General features: G+C 45.4%; 1 protein-coding gene across 1 annotated transcript in view; it reads right to left on the bottom strand.

Moving 5' to 3' along the window:
- Positions 1-368: 368 nt before the first annotated feature.
- LOC126176154 (octopamine receptor-like) overlaps positions 369-19,268 on the bottom strand; it is a 55,381-nt gene continuing 36,481 nt past the window's right edge. Inside the window, exons 2-3 of the mRNA XM_049923296.1 lie at positions 17,835-18,124; positions 369-533 (exon numbers count right to left, since the gene is read on the bottom strand). Of these exons, the coding sequence (XP_049779253.1) occupies positions 369-533; positions 17,835-18,124 (455 nt within the window). The remainder of the gene's footprint in view (positions 534-17,834; positions 18,125-19,268) is intronic.

Below are 19,268 nucleotides of genomic sequence, written 5' to 3'. Positions count from 1 at the left end.
CAGATACCCAATCCTTATAAAGCTTGTTCTTACATAAAGATTTTGCGTTCTTTTAAGTTCAGCACTACTAGTGCTGCTACCCGTCGTCTGTGAGTGGTTGCTGCACGTTGACGTCGAACACAGGTGGTGGTCACGTTACTCTCACTCCACCGTGTGTAATCTAATCCGATTCAAGGGTAAACAGTCTCCTCAGGAGCTGCAAATGACTTCGTTTAGAATACGCTTTTTGATTGATCACTGAATACGTACTCCTGTTGGAATACTCGAGAAATTCCTAAGTGAACGTACAGAGTTAGCAGAGGTTAGAGGACAAGCGCGTTAAGCGAGCCTCAGCGTCCCGTTGAAGCGACGGTAACGGCTGCAGACACTCAGCGGTGAGCGGGCTGTTTGCCGGAGTTGTGAGGAGACCGCCATCGGATGTTTACCGGTCCGCCCCCACCCGCCGCGCCGCGCCTCAGCGCGTACGCCCACGGCGAGCCTCTGGGCGTGGCTGCCTTCGCGCTGTGCTGATGAAGATGGATCTGCACAGGCAGCTGCCACGGCAGCGAACGGCATTAAGCGGGCTTAGTGCGCAGTGTGAATGAAAACTGCGGCTGCTGTTTGCAGTGATCCCACTGGCCAGGTAGTACGCCGCCCTCTCACAGCGAATGTTACACTCCTGGAAATTGAAATAAGAACACCGTGAATTCATTGTCCCAGGAAGGGGAAACTTTATTGACACATTCCTGGGGTCAGATACATCACATGATCACACTGACAGAACCACAGGCACATAGACACAGGCAACAGAGCATGCACAATGTCGGCACTAGTACAGTGTATATCCACCTTTCGCAGCAATGCAGGCTGCTATTCTCCCATGGAGACGATCGTAGAGATGCTGGATGTAGTCCTGTGGAACGGCTTGCCATGCCATTTCCACCTGGCGCCTCAGTTGGACCAGCGTTCGTGCTGGACGTGCAGACCGCGTGAGACGACGCATCATCCAGTCCCAAACATGCTCAATGGGGGACAGATCCGGAGATCTTGCTGGCCAGGGTAGTTGACTTACACCTTCTAGAGCACGTTGGGTGGCACGGGATACATGCGGACGTGCATTGTCCTGTTGGAACAGCAAGTTCCCTTGCCGGTCTAGGAATGGTAGAACGATGGGTTCGATGACGGTTTGGATGTACCGTGCACTATTCAGTGTCCCCTCGACGATCACCAGTGGTGTACGGCCAGTGTAGGAGATCGCTCCCCTCACCATGATGCCGGGTGTTGGCCCTGTGTGCCTCGGTCGTATGCAGTCCTGATTGTGGCGCTCACCTGCACGGCGCCAAACACGCATACAACCATCATTGGCACCAAGGCAGAAGCGACTCTCATCGCTGAAGACGAAACGTCTCCATTCGTCCCTCCATTCACGCCTGTCGCGACACCACTGGAGGCGGGCTGCACGATGTTGGGGCGTGAGCGGAAGACGGCCTAACGGTGCGCGGGACCGTAGCCCAGCTTCATGGAGACGGTTGCGAATGGTCCTCGCCGATACCCCAGGAGCAACAGTGTCCCTAATTTGCTGGGAAGTGGCGGTGCGGTCCCCTACGGCACTGCGTAGGATCCTACGGTCTTGGCGTGCATCCGTGCGTCGCTGCGGTCCGGTCCCAGGTCGACGGGCACGTGCACCTTCCGCCGACCACTGGCGACAACATCGATGTACTGTGGAGACCTCACGCCCCTCGTGTTGAGCAATTCGGCGGTACGTCCACCCGGCCTCCCGCATGCCCACTATACGCCCGCGCTCAAAGTCCGTCAACTGCACATACGGTTCACGTCCACGCTGGCGCGGCATGCTACCAGTGTTAAAGACTGCGATGGAGCTCCGTATGCCACGGCAAACTGGCTGACACTGACGGCGGCGGTGCACAAATGCTGCGCAGCTAGCGCCATTCGACGAGCAACACCGCGGTTCCTGGTGTGTCCGCTGTGCTGTGCGTGTGATCATTGCTTGTACAGCCCTCTCGCAGTGTCCGGAGCAAGTATGGTGGGTCTGACACACCGGTGTCAATGTGTTCTTTTTTCCATTTCCAGGAGTGTAGTTCTAAGTTCTAGGGGACTGATGACCACAGATGTTAAGTCCCATAGTGCTCAGAGCCATTTGACCATTTGAACACAATATTCTCCGTTGTGCTGCTTAACTCGGCGCTCCACCAAATGTAACACACATACGGCTTTTGGCTCCCAATATTCCTTCACATTTTAACTAACTTCATTACAGTAAAACTGCTGTCTTTGACTAACTTAATCGCTCTAATCATTCGACCCTCTACAAACCGGTGACCATCACTCCTACCACCCCGCCCCCTGCCCCCCCACAAAAAGGAATTAAAAAATGTGTGTGGTCATGACAGGTTAGGTGTGAGGCACACATTTTTAGCCACATTCATTATGTTCTACTTAAATAAATACCGGTACGACGCAATCACCATTGGACATCTTTCGGTTGCGGGTTGTGTTTGTATCTTGATTTATTGTTGTCTCGCGAGAAAATTTACTTACCGATCTAAAATTGACTACTCCAGTTATAAAATTTGCTGTGAGACGCTAAAGATGGGCACGTCCACTGGACCGATTTAGCCCAACATTTATTAAAAAGTCATAACGATTGAGAAATACACTCAGTAACAACACCATAGACAGTGGTGTGGTGAGAGGATGGCTCAAAATGGTTCAAATGGCTCTGAGCACTGTGGGACTTAACATCTATGGTCATCAGTCCCTTAGAACTTAGAACTACTTAAACCTAACTAATGAGAGGATGGATCCTGAGAGTACGAGTAGTTTCTGGGGCGGTGTTGATGTGTTGTGAAGTTATTCCTCACACAACAATCAATATCACTTGCTTTTTTTTTTTTTTTCACAACCAAATCGGACTTGTTTGCCTATCTGCAGAAGACTTTCGTAAACTGTAATTTTGATGATTAGTGCCATACTCAAGAAAGGAAATACGAATAATTCTATGAATTACACACCCATATCCCTGACGTCAATTTGCAGAATGATTTTGGAGCATATACTGTGTTGGAATACTATGAGTTTACCTCATAGAAAACTATTTATTGACAAATAACCAGCACGCACTTAGAAAAAAACGTGGTTGTGAAGCATAAAAATCTCTTTATTCGCAGCAAGTAGAGATTAGGTCCATATTTCTAGATTTCCAGAAAGCTTTTGACACCATCCCTGACAAGAGACTTGTACTAATATTTCGTACCTGGGGAATATCGCTTGAGTTATGCGACTGGGTTCATGATTTCCTTTCAGAAAGTCACAGTACCTAGTAATCGGTAGAAAATCATCAACAGAAGTGTTTCCGGCGTTCCCCAAGATAGTGTTATAAGCTCTCTCCCGTTTTTAATCTGTATAAACGATTCATGACACAATCTGGGCAGTACTTTTAGGCTTTTTGCAGATAATGCTGCTATCTACCTTCTAGTAAGGTCATCAGAAGATCAAACCCAACTGCAAAATACCTTAGCCACGATATCTGCATGGTGCAAAAAGGAAAAATGTGGCATCTTTCAATCGAGTGGGAAAGAAATCCGTCAAATTACGGTTACACGATAAATGACACAAGTTTTATGCTACCATTTCAACTTAATACATAGAAATTACAACGTCGAGTAACTTAAACTGGAATGATCACATGGATAATATTGTGCGGGAGTGAAAACAAAGACGTCGCTTTATTGACAGAACACTTAAAAGATGCAAAAACGCTACTAGAGAGATTGCATATACCTGGCTTCTTCGTCCATTGCTAGAGTATTGCGGCGTGGTAAGGGGTCCCTACCAAAAAGGGCTGACGGAGAACAGAAGGGCAGATCGTTCTGTATTACCGCAAAATAAGAGAGAGAGTGTCATGAATATGACAAGCGTGATTGTGTGGCAATTATTAAAACAAGGACGTTTTTCGTTGCGGCGAGAACTATTCACGAAATTTCAGTCACCAACTTTCTCCGTTGTATGTGAAAATACCTTATTGTCGCCAACCTGGATAGGAAGAAATTATCATCGTAATAAAATACGAGAAATAAGGGCTCGCACAGAAATTTTTAAGTTTTTATTTTCCCACGCGCTGTTAGAGATAGGAACAGTGGGGAAACAGTCTGAAGGTGGTTCGAAGAACCACTGTCAGGCACTTAAGTGTGAATTACAGAGCAGTGATGTAGACAGAGATGTAACCTGCATTGACTTGCAGGACAGTTCTTTCCGGCCTCCGCTACTCAACTGTCATACAGGACATTTCAACAATGTGTCACATATTGCTACAGTAGTTAGTACTGGTCAGAGCTAGAGAAAACGTTGGTGCAGTTATACATCCGGAAACCCATGTCTGTTAAGATGTTGGTATTTTTAACTGTGACGAGTATTGTGTATTTTATTTGCATCTGAAGCGGGATTCACAAGAGATGACACATTAATTTACCACAATATGCACGTGCTGGGATATTCAAATCTTCGAGCAATCATGGAGTGAGGCGTCAGGATCACTCCACTATCAGTGTATGGGCAAGAGGTTCGGTGACACACTCATAGGGCCATACGCCCCAAGCGGATTAATAGGTGCTTTACCGTCCCAGGAAAACAACTACAGCGTTTCAAATGGTTCAAATGGCTCTGAGCACTATGGGACTCAACTGCTGTGGTCATAAGTCCCCTAGAACTTAGAACTACTTAAACCTAACTAACCTAAAGACATCACACACATCCATGCCCGAGGCAGGATTCGAACCTGCGACCGTAGCGGTCGCGCCGTTCCAGACTGAAGCGCCCAACCGCTCGGCCACACTGGCTGGCGCCGCGGACGCAAAGTTGTAACTCGGGATATTGACTAAATGTTTCCGGCCACAACAGCTCGCTGATATTGCATCGCTGCTCGCGGCCGTCTTTGGCAGTTCTCACCGTTCGTAATCAATTAGCAAATAAGCTTGCTAGTTATCTGTTTTGCGTCAGACTTGCCGCTTTAGTGATCTGGCACTGGCTGAACCTCTCGTTCTTAATGCTAAGTCACTTTCCAAAAGCTCGAGTTCCAAGTTGTTATCGGTTATCAAACCGTGGCCTGTAACCTGTCTTACTCAAGGGGAATATTTTTATATTAAAGGCTAGTCTATTTTTAGTTGAGATGTGAAAAGAAAGTCCGCAGCTCGTGGTCGTGCGGTAGCGTTCTCGCTTCCCACGCCCGGGTTCCCGGGTTCGATTCCCGGCGGGGTCAGGGATTTTCTCTGCCTCGTGATGACTGGGTGTTGTGTGATGTCCTTAGGTTAGTTAGGTTTAAGTAGTTCTAAGTTATTGGGGACTGATGACCATAGATGTAAGTCCCATAGTGCTCAGAGCCATTTGAACTATTTTGTGATAAGAAATTTCTTTTAATAATTGAGCATAACAGCTGCTTTTCCTCATTTGTTCCAAGAAGCTTTAAATTGTCTCTACTATCTCAAAGTTACTTCTGTGTATTTGTTGCTATTCTCACTAGTAGTTTTAAAATAAGTGTCAGCAATTTATTATTTACTTACAAGCAAAGAAATTCAGAACCGTTTTCTCCTTATTTGCGGAGATCTATACATATACGTATGTATATATTTGCAGGCTGCTTTGTTGCTAACCGAGCGAGGTGGCGCAGTGGTTAGCACACTGGACTCGCATTCGGGAGGACGACGGTTCAATCCCGTCTCCGGCCATCCTGATTTAGGTTTTCCGTGATTTCCCTAAATCGCTTCTGGCAAATGCCGGGATGGTTCCTTTGAAAGGGCACGGCCGATTTCCTTCCCCATCCTTCCCTCACCCGAGCTTGCGCTCCGTCTCTAATGACCTCGTTGTCGACGGGACGTTAAACACCAATCTCCTCCTCCTCCTCCTCCTTTGTTGCTAGTGAATTCTTATAGGCTACCCCTTATGCACATGCAGGTTATGGTGTGTCACTTGATTATGCATTCATCTAGGTGGTGAATCATCCTTATTATCAGCCGTATAGAAACTAACTGGTGATGTGTATACGTTATAGAATTCAACTGTAATTTGGTTTGTGGCTGTTCTGCCTTGGAATTTGTTTGGGGGTCCTAGTTGGGCTGTCCGTTGTCCCACGCCGGCACCTCCGTTGCGTGGGTGTGGTCTGGTGGTTACACCGGACGGTTTGGCCCTCAACCATGCGGGTTGTCCGTTAAATGAACGCTTGTGGACGCACAGTTAAGCACCACAATTATGTTATTCACTTGTATTGCTGTCTTACTGTAGTCTTAAGGTTTTGCTTGAGTATTTACTACTTTAGCTACAGTAGTTTTGTTGTTTTGATGTCCGGCGGGTGTCACATTTTATGTTTTCACTTTGATCTACGACCTTGTCCCGAAGGTAAAAGTGGCTCCGATCAACAGGAAACGGTTATCTGGTTCTTGGTCCTAGTATGGAATTGTTTTACTGTTTTAATTCAAACTGATGCCTAATTTTCTTTTTCTCTTTAATACTTGCAATTGTTAAAACAAGAATTGTACTAGTTATATCAGTTTAGAAGAATCGTTTTAACAAAATGTTATGGTAAATGATGTTCAATTAAACCATCTTGGCCAATCCTTCCTTGAATCCTACTTCTCAGCCAAAACCATTGCTGGTTCCTGGTGAGGTGTTAATTACTATTGGACGTTGTATATTTTGGTTTACATGCCTCTCTAGGAATGCGGTACCATGGCGATTCCAAAAACGTTCGGGTTTTCTGTTAAACCCGACTGCGATGAATAAAACGAAACAGCATATTGTTGTGTAAGCAGATTTTTAAAAAAAATTCTTTATTAGGAGAAAGAATATATATAGACAAAAACAGCTAGTCTAATGGATTAAATGGCCTGGTATCGTACTTAAAACTGTTCCCGAGAAAGAAAAGTAAACAGCACATTTTCCCAACACAGCGTTTTTTTTGGCATAGTCTTTTTTAACTGAAAAACTGCACAGTGTTGTTTACAAAATATATAGCATATTTCGGGCTGAATGTTAATTAGAGTATTGTGCAAATATTTGAAATAAATCGACCAACAAACTTCTGAGAACTGTGCCAATTATGTTTTCTATTGTATGTTGTATAAATTTATATACTATATATATCTAAAAATAAATAGTCTTCATGGTTGTCCAACTTTTATTAGCGTATCGTATGAAAATTTGAAGTTAATAGGTAGAGAACTTCTCGACATTTACGCCAACAACGTTTCTCCTTATATGTTACATACATATTTACTCAGTCTGTATATAAAAATATGTATCTCTTTCTGTACGAACCTGAAGTATGGTGTAAACATTTTAAATACATCGGTCACGAACTTTTCGAGATTTTTGGTGACAGTGCTTCCCCTCCATGTGAAGTACAGAACTATATACCATATATATTAAAAACTGTAGTCTCTGTCCGTCCGAATATTTATTACTTTATTCTGTAAAATATGAAGTAATTGGTGAAGAACTTTTCGTGATACTTGCTAACAACCTTCCACTAATTTTCCAGGTTTTTGGTAACAACGTTAAACTACCACTTGTCTTTACATAGCAGTATAAATTTTCTTCTGGTTTTGACCAATTCTGTCTCGCGTAAGACTATGACACTTTCTTCTAAACAACTTGCATTTACAACAGACTAAGAGACAGAAATAGCTTATTGATACCGTTAACATTAGGACCATGCTACAAGTTGTTCATTATATTGAAGTCAGCACTTATCTTTGGGGAAAGGGTGCCTTGAATTTAAATGGAACAGTACCATGGAGCACACACGTGGACACACATTTTATTGAAAACAAATAAAGTACCAACTGCTGATATACAGTTATTCACACCAAAGTGTAATCTGACAAGTAACTAATCAGAATTTGGAGGATATAGTAGGTTGAAAATAAAGCTGCGATGAGACGGGCCTACCTCTTGGAAAAACTCTTCCCATATGGCGCGGCAGCGTCGATCGAGAAGGAGTGAGAGCGACTGGTTAGCTGAACTTTTAACGAGACCCTGGAGGCTTTACAGCTAGGCCGTTCAAATTTGTCCGCTGAGAGGCTCTCCCACCACCTTACTCCGAATACCAACTCGGTCGGGGGTGACCTGGAGGGTCCATCCCTGGCTCCTGCTTTGAACCGTCCAACTGCAAGCATCTCCCAGAGTTGCCAAGACGTGGTCATATAGTGCCGAAAAGAGCAGATGCGCCTTATGTGCTGTGACGCGGGGCTATTGAGGAACCTAGTATCCCCATTTATAATGCACACAAGTGACGACCTTTTCGTCTCATCAAGATTTTCGAAGAAGCTTTCCTTCCCGTATCTACAACATTACTGTTAATTTAAAAAAGTGTGTGCCCTCGGTGTCGCACTAAATGGGTCAAAATTAGAAGTGGGGAACAGTTTAATAAGATGACTAGCTGTTCTGGCAGTTTACAATTACTGCATTGTCCAGTTTCGTACCCCAAGAATAAACGATTTGTAATTGACTATACACGAACGGCTTTGTTACACGACACGCAATCAAATCCTGCAGTTGGCATTTAGTTACTGATTAGTGTATTTATTTTATGATTTTTAAAGAGCGGAAAGCAGCTTCAGACTTTTGCACTCGTTTTGGAAACGAGGTGCTACAAGACTACCTCCAGATTCTTTTTAGGCGTGTATCGTCTTGTAGTAGGTAGTCAATTTGTGTAACCGCAGATGCATTTACAGAATTGCTGAAGTCACGTTTTAGTGAATGACATTTTGAGATAGGTCGACTTTTGTCGAGAGAAAGTGAACTAGTTATCTGTTAAGCTTATTCAGTTTTAAGTAAACTGTATACATTAAACTTTACTCTTTTTTCTCGGTTATCTACTGCAGTTGCGCGTTGCTGTCTTCAGAGAACTAAAAAGACTTAAAGTAAAATGTTCAAGGGACTAGACATTAGTTGGGATTGAGCCACCGACATTAATCTATTTCATGGCTTCCCTAAATCGGTTAAGGTACACATTCCGGAAAATGAGCGAGAAAACAGCCTTCGCCGCGCGGTCTGGGGCGCTGCAGTCATTGACTGTGCGGCTGGTCCCGGCGGAGGTTCGAGTCCTCCCTCGGGCATGGGTGTGTGTGTGTTTGTCCTCAGGATAATTTAGATTAAGTAGTGTGTAAGCTTAGGGACTGATGACCTTAGCAGATAAGTCCCATAAGATTTCTCACATATTTGAACTTTTTTTTTTTTTTTTTTTGAAAACTGCCTTTTATAAGTGAACACGACACCGTCTTTCGACAGCGTCCGTCCAGCTAGAGGGTCTCAGCATATGCATCGAATCGTAGAGCTTTGAAGAAGTTTAAAGAAGAATGTGATGCGGCCCAAAGACTAAGGACATTTTATCATCAACATTCTCTTCGTTTTACCAGTTTGGGGTTAGGTTCTGTCAATAGTAACACCTAGCAGTTGAAAGAACAGTAAACTCTTTGCAACAAAATTTTTGTGATGGCGTTCATACAGCAACAACAGGCCGCGTTAGCGACGCAGTTTTACGATCATTGTGAAGTGGAGCGATTGGTATGAAGCTGAAAATATTAATGCCACTTCCGGTGTTACAGTACATGTCGGGTCTTCTGCTGGTTGGAATATCGGAATGTACCAAGAGAAATGATGAAATTTTATCTGCCCCCATGTATTTTGTTTCAGTTTTGCACGACCACAATCGTCATACATATGACTGGATAGTTTCATAGCGAGAAGAGACCAGTTTGAAGGCGGCGAGGTCATGTGTTGAGGCATATTGACGGATAGCTCGTACAGAAGTCGATATATTCGTTGGTCGTGTCACGCATGGTGTTAATTCCTGAAAACTTGTGAGATGATTTACTGCGTACACGCCGTCAGTAAGCTGAGTGGGCGAAACAGTCCGTACTTTCGTCCACGGTAAATTATTACAAGATTATAGTGCAGTTAGTAAAATATCGCTCCAGTTGGTAACAGCAACTTCATTAATTCGACGACCGCTTCCGGGCTCTGTATTAGATGATTTTCAAGTATAGCTTGTGTTGATTTTCTAAACCTCAATTTTCAGGTCTACTTGAAAATGCCGTTTCGTAAATACTTAATACGTTGTCCAGTCACATTAACTTGTCCTCCTGTCCAAACCCTGAGTAACAACCTTATTCCGTACGGACAACTGCATGACGTGCAGGAAGAAAGTCAGTAAGGTTCTGGACAGTACCGATATGGATCCATGCAGCTATACCCGCTCCAGTGCCATGGCCAGCTCTGTTAGGGTTCTCGGTTGAAAATCCATGGCGCGGACAGACAGATCCAGGTGGTCCCACAGATTATCTACACTACTGGCCATTAAAATTGCTACACCAAGAAAAAATGCAGGTGATAAACGGGTATTCATTGGACAAATATATTATACTAGAACTGACATGTGATTACATTTTCACGCAATTTGGGTGCATGGATCATGACAAATCAGTACCCAGAATAACCACCTCTGGCCGTAATAACGGCCTTGATACGCCTGGACATTGAGTCAAACAGAACTTGGGTGGCGTGTACAGGTACAGCTGCCCATGCAGCTTCAACACGATACCACAGTTCATCAAGAGTAGTGACTGGCGTATTGTGACGAGCCAGTTGCTCGGCCACCATTGACCAGACGTTTTCAATTGGTGAGAGATCTGGAGAATGTGCTGGACAGGGCAGCAGTCGAACATTTTCTGTATCCAGAAAGGCCCGTGCAGGACCTGCAACATGCGGTCGTGCATTATCCTCCTGAAATGTAGGGTTTCGCAGGGATCTAATGATGGGTAGAGCCATGGGTCGTAACACATCTAAGATGTAACGTCCACTGTTCAAAGTGCCGTCAATGCGAACAAGAGGTGACCGAGACGTGTAACCAATGGCACACCATACCATTACGCCGGGTGATACGCCAGTATGGCGATGACGAATACACGCCTTCCAACGTGCGTTCACCTCGATGTCGCCAAACACGGATGCGACCATCATGATGCTGTAAACAGAACCTGGATTCATCCGAAAAAATGTCGTTTTGCCATTCGTGCACCCGGGTTCGTCGTTGAGTACACCACCGCAGGCGCTCCTGCCTTTGATGCAGCGTCGAGGGTATCCGCAGCCATGGTCTCCGAGCTGATAGTCCATGCTGCTGCAAACGTCGTTGAACTGTTCGCCCAGATGGTTGTTGTCTTGCAAACGTTCCCATCTGTTGACTCAGGGATCGAGACGTGGTTGCACGATCCGTTACAGCCATGCGGATTGATGAAATGTCTATCATCTCGACTGCTAGTGATACGAGGCCGTTGAGTTCCAGCTCGGCGTTCCGTATTACCCTCCTGAACCCACAGATTCCATATTCTGCTAAGAGCCATTGGATCTCGATCAACGCGAGCAGCAATGTCGCGATACGATAAACCGGAATCGCGATAGGCTACAGTCCGACCTTTATCAAAGTCGGAAACGTGATGGTATGCATTTCTCCTCCTTACACGGGGCATCACAATAACGTTACACCAGGCAACGCCTGTCAACTGCTGTTTGTGTGTGAGAAATCGGCGCCAACCTTGTGTGAATGCTCTGAAAAGCTAATCATTTGCATATCACAGCATCTTCTTCTTGTCGGTTAAATTTCGCGTCTGTAGCACGTCATCTTCGTGCAGTAGCAATTTTAATGGCCAGTAGTGTATTAGGATTAATATAGAGGATTTGGTGGACAGGGGAGTTGTCTTCGAACTACGCACGTACACTGCAAGCTGTCTGACACGTTACATTATCCGTTTGATAGCTGTGATAGTGCCGAGGTGAAACAAACTGCATGTAGGCATGGATATAGTCGCCAAGGATAGATACGTACTTGTGTTGAGCTATTGTGCTTCCAGAATGTCGAAATCATCCAGGATAAACCACAAAAATATTGATCAGACGATAAAGCTGCCTACTCTGACCTGTGGCAATTAAGGAAGCAATTCTTAGGGATGGCATTGATTGACACGGTTGTTGGATGTCCTCCTGAGGGATATCATACCAAATAATGTCCAATTGGCGCTTTAGATAGTGAAAATCCTTAAGTGGTTGGAGGGCCCTACCCGTAGTGCTCCGAACGTTCTCAATTGGGGAGAAATCCGGCAGTCTTGCTTGCCGCGGTAGCGTTTGGCTAGAACGAGGACAAGCAGTAGGGGTGCCAAGAAAGTCAACCAAACGGTCCCTGCTGTGATAAGAAATGGCACTGCCGACCATCATTCCTGACTGTCAGGCCGTTGTCGGGCAGTACGGTGAGCGACAGCCACATCGACATCACACTGCTGTCCAGGGCGTCTGCAGATACGTCTTCGGCCTGGAGTCTCATTGACTGCAGTGTAATTGTCTTCATTGATGAATCAAGCTTCGAACTGAGCCCCGATGACCAGTGAAGACGATGACCGTCGAAGACTTGTCTGTAGACGTCCCGGGCAGAGGTGGGATGCCAACCTGTCAGACACCAGGCAGCCCAACAAGCAGGAGCGATGGTGTGGGGTGCCATTTCATTCCATAGCAGGACTCCTTAGTCATCCGCGGCACCCTTCCAGCACAACGGTACGTCGAAGATTTTCTATGCCCGATTGTGTTGACCCTCGTGGCCAAGCACCTTGGGCTTACACTTCAGCATGGTAATGACCGCCCAGTGTTAGTTTGTACTGCTTGTCTTCGTGATTGCCAAACACAGCCCTGGCCAGCAAAGTCGCTGAATTTCTATACAAATGAGAACGTTTGGAGATTTGTGGGCAGGGCCCTCCAATCATTTTGGGATTTTCACTATCTACGGCGTCAGGTGGACATAACTTGGTATGATATCCTTCAGAAGGACATCCAGTGACTATCAGTCAATGCCAAACCGAGTAACTGCTTGCATAGGGGGCAACAGTGGATCAATGTATTACTAGCTTGATGCATTGGTGAAAAGCTTTCCCGTGATTCAGTTGTCCAGTTTTTCTGAAATTGTAATGATTTGTATGTCTGTACACGTACATCACATCTACCTATTTCCATGCAATTCGGATAATTCCATCGTGATTTGTTATTTTTTTCTTGTTTGTGTCTTAGCGCGTATTAAAATCTCTCTTTATCTATTTATGAAACCATTTGGTTATACCCATTCCCCACTAGTGCTTATCATTTGATGTAATTACATTTTCCTGGAGATACAATATTTTCGGTTCCACGATAAGTACTGGAGATGCAGTTTGTGAGATAATGGAGTCTTGCACAGGCAGAAACGTCTTCAGATCCGTCTTATACGTAATTTCGTCAATATTAATTAGACTTCGAAAGTTTGTTGTCTTGGATACTTCTCTACATTTTGTGCAGATGGTAAATAAATTTACGTCAGACGAGTGTTCATCTATGAGATGGAACTCAGTACGCGAAAGGGTCATTAGCTTTGTAGTATTCTTGCTGACTAATGTTTTCTCCAGAATCAAATAAAAGAAGTTTAAGTTGCGTTTGCGAAAGTTTACCTCTTGTAATTGAATATATCGATTCAGACAGCGTTATCAAAGAGTCTAGCCTCAACAATGGTGATAAATCAGTTTAAAAGTTGGTTCTAATTTCAATTTGGCAACGGTTAGGTTTAAAGCGCTTCAGTCAAAGGAGATGCGCCCAGATGCTAGCTCCACAGACCACTACAGTAATGAAGATACAGTACTTTAGAAAATTGGAAAAACCACAATATCACAGCAAATTATCATACCTGATACGCTTTAGAAATTCATTAGCATTCGAAAAAGCTTCCAGTTGTCTTGGAATGGATAAATAAAGGCACTGTGTAGCTTTGAAGGGACCGTTATGCCATTAGTCCTGGTAAGTAGTGTCAAGTTCAGGTAAAGATGCTGGAGGTGCACAGCGATGATGCACCCTTCTCTTCGAAGTAGTGGACAAAGACTCAATAATAATGAGAACTGGACGCACTGGTAGCCTTGGGAAACACAACAAATCAGCCAAGTGAGCTGTGTGAATAGGGAATCTGCAGTCGTAGAAGAAAGCATCACTACGGGGGAACAAATCATGTACCACTGAATTAACCTAACGAGCCAAAAGGGTCACATAAACATTGGCAATAATGCTACCTTGCCAAAGCGGCCTGGGGTCAATGGAATGCGACTATGATGCTGCCCAAATCATCACCGAAACCCCGTGTTGTGTCACTCTTGGGGCGCAACCTCGGCCACAAGTTGACAGTAGTGTGAAACAAGGATCCTTCAACCAAACGGCTTTCTTTCAGTGCCCCATAGTTCAAGTTGTGTGCCTTCGTCACGACGACTTCCTGTTATGGGCATTTGTGCTTCTGATAATACATCTCGCCCCGCTATTCCCTGGTTCTGGAACTCCCTTCACGATGTTTCGTTGTTGATAGTGTTCGCTTGTGTGAAACTGATGCCCGCTTCCATTTCGTTGCAGTCGTCTTCAACGACCGTCTGCCACGATAACTCAACACACCTTCACCTGCCTTGTCACTGAGCGGATGATGTTTTTTCGCTCATCGTGTACGCAGTATAAATCTTCGATATGGTGCCTCTTGAAACACCAAACATTTCAACTCCCTAGGTTACGAAGGCACACACCACCCGAGCGCCAACGATTTTCCCACGTTCGAATTCAGTTAACTCCGACAAAGTGCACTATTCCGATCACGACTGACACTTGCAGTGCAATGAGAACAGTGCACAAGTGCCGACGTTCAAATACGGGGTGGTGATAATTAAACTCTCGCTGCTTGAGAGGGGTCCCCATCAAAAACGAGTGATCGTAGGATAATGAAACTTTGTGGATACGTTTGTAAGAACTTCCGGAAGAGAAATAACGAATAAGCAATTGAAAGAAATACATTTTAATTTCCCCACAAGCGTCGTCACTTTTCTCGAAATGTGTTAAGAAGTGACCCAGTGACCTATTGCGCAAAGTGACGGGGAGCTGCATAGTGCATCAAAACAGTTAAGTCCCAAGCACCTCTCTCCTGTAGGGCAGGGATCACATGTTGGCGAAGCAGATCAGTGACGTGTGCCGTTCATGCTGCATGTACTTCGTCCTTGGGGCTCGAGTTCATACAAGAAAAATGGACCATTCGTAAACTGTACCGTGAAACCACAACACACAATGATGTGTTGACTGTGGGAGGGAAACGTCATGAACGTTTGTTAGCAACGATTTCCTGAAAAACAACACTGCCCCAGTGCGTGTAAAATGTGCTTCAACACTCCGCAAAACGATCCAATGCCACATGTCGTCAATTTCACCCTTACAAGAAATTTAAGAGAAGAGAAAATTCTACCCCAGTGTCTGCTGCAGGTAGCAAAACTTGCTGAGCAATGTGAAGTTTGTACGGATACCATTTGACAATTGTTTGCAGCGTTTTCCGAATGGTGGACCATGGAATGTTCAGTTATCGTGACACAACTCACGCCCTGCTTCAAGATGTCACATTGCGTCCAGGGTTCGCAGCCATGGCCAATAGTAACTTGAGAGGTTGCATGCCCTCTTTTGCATGTCGCCTCTCATTTCCATCAATTTTATTAATGTTCTATGTCATTGCACAGTAGTTACAGACCGAATAAGGTTATTGTAATGAGAGTATTTGTACTGAGAGCTCCAAAAATACTTATCACTTGATTCCTAAACATGTTGTTTTACTTACCTGGTTGGCCTGTGCGAGGCGAGCATCGGAGGACGCGGCACACGGCATTTCCGGTTGGGGGCTCCACTTCCCTGAATTCTGAGGGGTTCGCACAATAGGCTTAAGCGCCTGGCGGAACGACTGACGGCGGTCGATTTTCGCCTGTTGTATGCAGGGCGAACCGACCTGCGAGACGTCTTAGTGTCGCCGTAGTACATTTGTTTACCGTTCCAGCGCGTCTGGAACGAAGATTCCTGGCACCGACTGACTGCACTGTCCTCTTGACTCTGAGAATACTTGTGCACTGTGCCCTGCTGGGTGTGACTGTCTGGCGCCAGATGGACGGTGGTCTAGGCAGGTTGTTTTTGTAGCCTGTCAAACGGCAAGTTCAGTGCCCTCAGCTGAATAGCAGAGGCATGATCGGTCAACTTAAACGGAGGCTAGTTGACGTCATAAGACCCTGCTCGAAATTGGAGGGAACGGTCGCTATTGGCGCGAATGACGTTCCGAGACAGTGTGGGGGAATTTTGGAATCAGCACTGAATGCTGATTCGCGGTTTTTGAGGAGAGTAGGGAGTTGAGCAATTCTGACTTCGCTGCTTGCATCGCATCACAGAGGTGGATTCGGGATCTGATCTTCGTCGGAGTCGGACAGTCTTGCGACTTGGTCACTCTTTTTCGGATGAACTTAGAATCCTCGGACAGACTTCGAGGCCAGGGGTTGACACAGAGTTGCTGCACGGCAGAAGTCGGCGCCTGCATCATCAAGACGCTACCTACCGACGACGTGATCCAGATTTCAGTACGCTCGCTTTGCTAAAAGTCCACCTTGCTTGTTTCTCCATGTGATCTCATTGGAGCCCTCACTACTAATTGCGATACTGTCGGAAGATTAATATTTGATTCATTAGGACCTCTAGTCACTATCGTTAATCATTTGCATCACAGAGAGTAGGACGCCTTGTTCTCGAGCCAACTCTTATTCTCATAATATTTCAGTATACCCTGTCCTTTAACCCACTGTTTGAGTCGATAATCATGTACATATATGTTCTGATGTATAATGAATCTCATTTTAATATTTAATCCGCATATGATTTCGTAGATATATGCAGAATCCCATTTCCTGTTGTTTATTATGATAAAGTTCTCTTTTTTCTGAGTAGATTACTATTTTTGTTAAATTATTGTGAGTGTCCACTCCTTAGTTTACCAACTGGAAGGGTCCACCATCATTTTCTTCCGTTACCGTTGCGAACATAATCAATTATGTGGTATGTAAGGAGTGTAGCCATGTATGGAAGTGAAAGATGGACGATAAATAGATTGGACAAGAAGATAATAGGAGCTTTCGAAATGTGGTGCTACAGAATAATGCTGAAGATTAGATGGGTAGATCACATAACTAATGGGGAGGTATTGAATAGAATTGGGGAGAAGAGGAGTTTGTGGCACAACTTCACTTGAAGAAGGGATCGGTTCTGAGGCATCAGGGGATCACAAATTTAATATTGGAGGGCAGTGTGGAGGGTAAAAACCGTAGAGGGAGACCAAGAAATGAATACAGTAAGCATATTCAGAGGGATGTAGGTTGCAGTAAGTACTGGGAGATGAAGAGGCTTGCACAGGATAGAGTGGCATGGAGAGCTGTATCAAACCAGTCTCAGTACTGAAGACCACAATAACAACATGAAGGAGGGGATGGAGTGCATGTCCAGTTCTTATGCAAAATTCGTCTGAATTAAAGAGGTACAAACTCCTCTCCACCCTGGCACCTCGCAAACTTCTTCAACAATTTGTGGCGCAATAGGACGTTGGCCTCTCCATTGGCCGACCATTCCAAACCGCATAACTACCCCTTTTTAATATTAAAATTTGTTTCTTTCACTGGTCGATTCGTTAGTTGTCTTCAGCACATCGTTACAAATGTGTCCACAATTTGTCACTGTCATACGATTACTTGTTTTCAACGTGGACATCCCAAACAGCGGAGGATTACAGTAATCATAACTACGTTGTACAACAGCATAACTTACAGACTTGTGTGCATCTGCATTTATGTTCAAGTATGCGTTTCTCGCGGAGTCTCCGTATCTCTGTTCAAGCTATGTAGCTTAATGATATGAGATGGCGTGAAGGCATAGCGAATAGATAGTCGGTTGACAGGTACGAGTGGTGTCTTGGCGTAGTGAGGCGAGCAGCGGGCAGCGGGCGGAGGCTGCGATACTGACCAGCCGAGGATGGGCGGGCACGTGATGGCGACGGCCAGCACCCAGACGACGAGGATCATGAGCAGCGCCAGCTTCTTGGAGCGGCGCCGCCGCGAGTAGTTGAGCGGCTGCGTGACGGCCAGGTAGCGGTCCACGCTGATGGCGCACAGCGACAGGATGGATGCCGTGCAGAGCAGCACGTCCAGCGAGATCCACACCTGGCAGATCTGCCAGCCGAAGTGCCACTTGCCTGCGCACACACGCGTAAGCACTCGTCATACACAGAGCGCGCACGTCCCAGAGAAGCGAAATCACTGTCACGTCACACTTTAGTACGAGGGCAGTTCAATAAGTAATGCAACACTTTTTTTTTCTGAAACAGGGGTTGTTTTATTCAGCTTTGAAATACACCAGGTTATTCCTCAATCTTTTAGCTACACAACACTATTTTTCAACGTAATCTCCATTCAATGCTACGGCCTTACGCCACCTTGAAATGAGGGCCTGTATGCCTGCACGGTACCATTCCACTGGTCGATGTCGGAGCCAACGTCGTACTGCATCAATAACTTCTTCATCATCCACGTAGTGCCTCCCACGGATTGCGTCCTTCGTTGGGCCAAACATATGGAAATCCGACGGTGCGAGATCGGGGCTGTAGGGTGCATGAGGAAGAACAGTCCACTGAAGTTTTGTGAGCTCCTCTCGGGTGCGAAGACTTGTATGAGGTCTTCCGTTGTCATGAAGAAGGAGAAGTTCGTTCAGATTTTTGTGCCTACGAACACGCTGAAGTCGTTTCTTCAATTTCTGAAGAGTAGCACAATACACTTCAGAGTAGATCGTTTGACCATGGGGAAGGACATCGAACAGAATAACCCCTTCAGCGTCCCAGAAGACTGTAACCATGACTTTACCGGCTGAGGGTATGGCTTTAAACTTTTTCTTGGTAGGGGAGTGGGTGTGGCGCCACTCCATTGATTGCCGTTTTGTTTCAGGTTCGAAGTGATGAACCCATGTTTCATCGCCTGTAACAATCTTTGACAAGAAATTGTCACCCTCAGCCACATGACGAGCAAGCAATTCCGCACAGATGGTTCTCCTTTGCTCTTTATAGTGTTCGGTTGGACAACGAGGGACCCAGCGGGAACAAACCTTTGAATATCCCAACTGGTGAACAATTGTGACAGCACTACCAACAGAGATGTCAAGTTGAGCACTGAGTTGTTTGATGGTTATCCGTCGATCATCTCGAACGAGTGTGTTCGCACGCTCCGCCATTGCAGGAGTCACAGCTGTGCACGGCCGGCCCGCACGCGGGAGATCAGACAGTCTTGCTTGACCTTGCGGCGATGATGACACACGCTTTGCCCAACGACTCACCGTGCTTTTTTCCA

The sequence above is a fragment of the Schistocerca cancellata genome, chromosome 3 (assembly GCF_023864275.1).
Source record: "Schistocerca cancellata isolate TAMUIC-IGC-003103 chromosome 3, iqSchCanc2.1, whole genome shotgun sequence".
NCBI lineage: Eukaryota > Metazoa > Arthropoda > Insecta > Orthoptera > Acrididae > Schistocerca > Schistocerca cancellata.
This window is presented reverse-complemented; position numbering and strand designations above follow the sequence as displayed.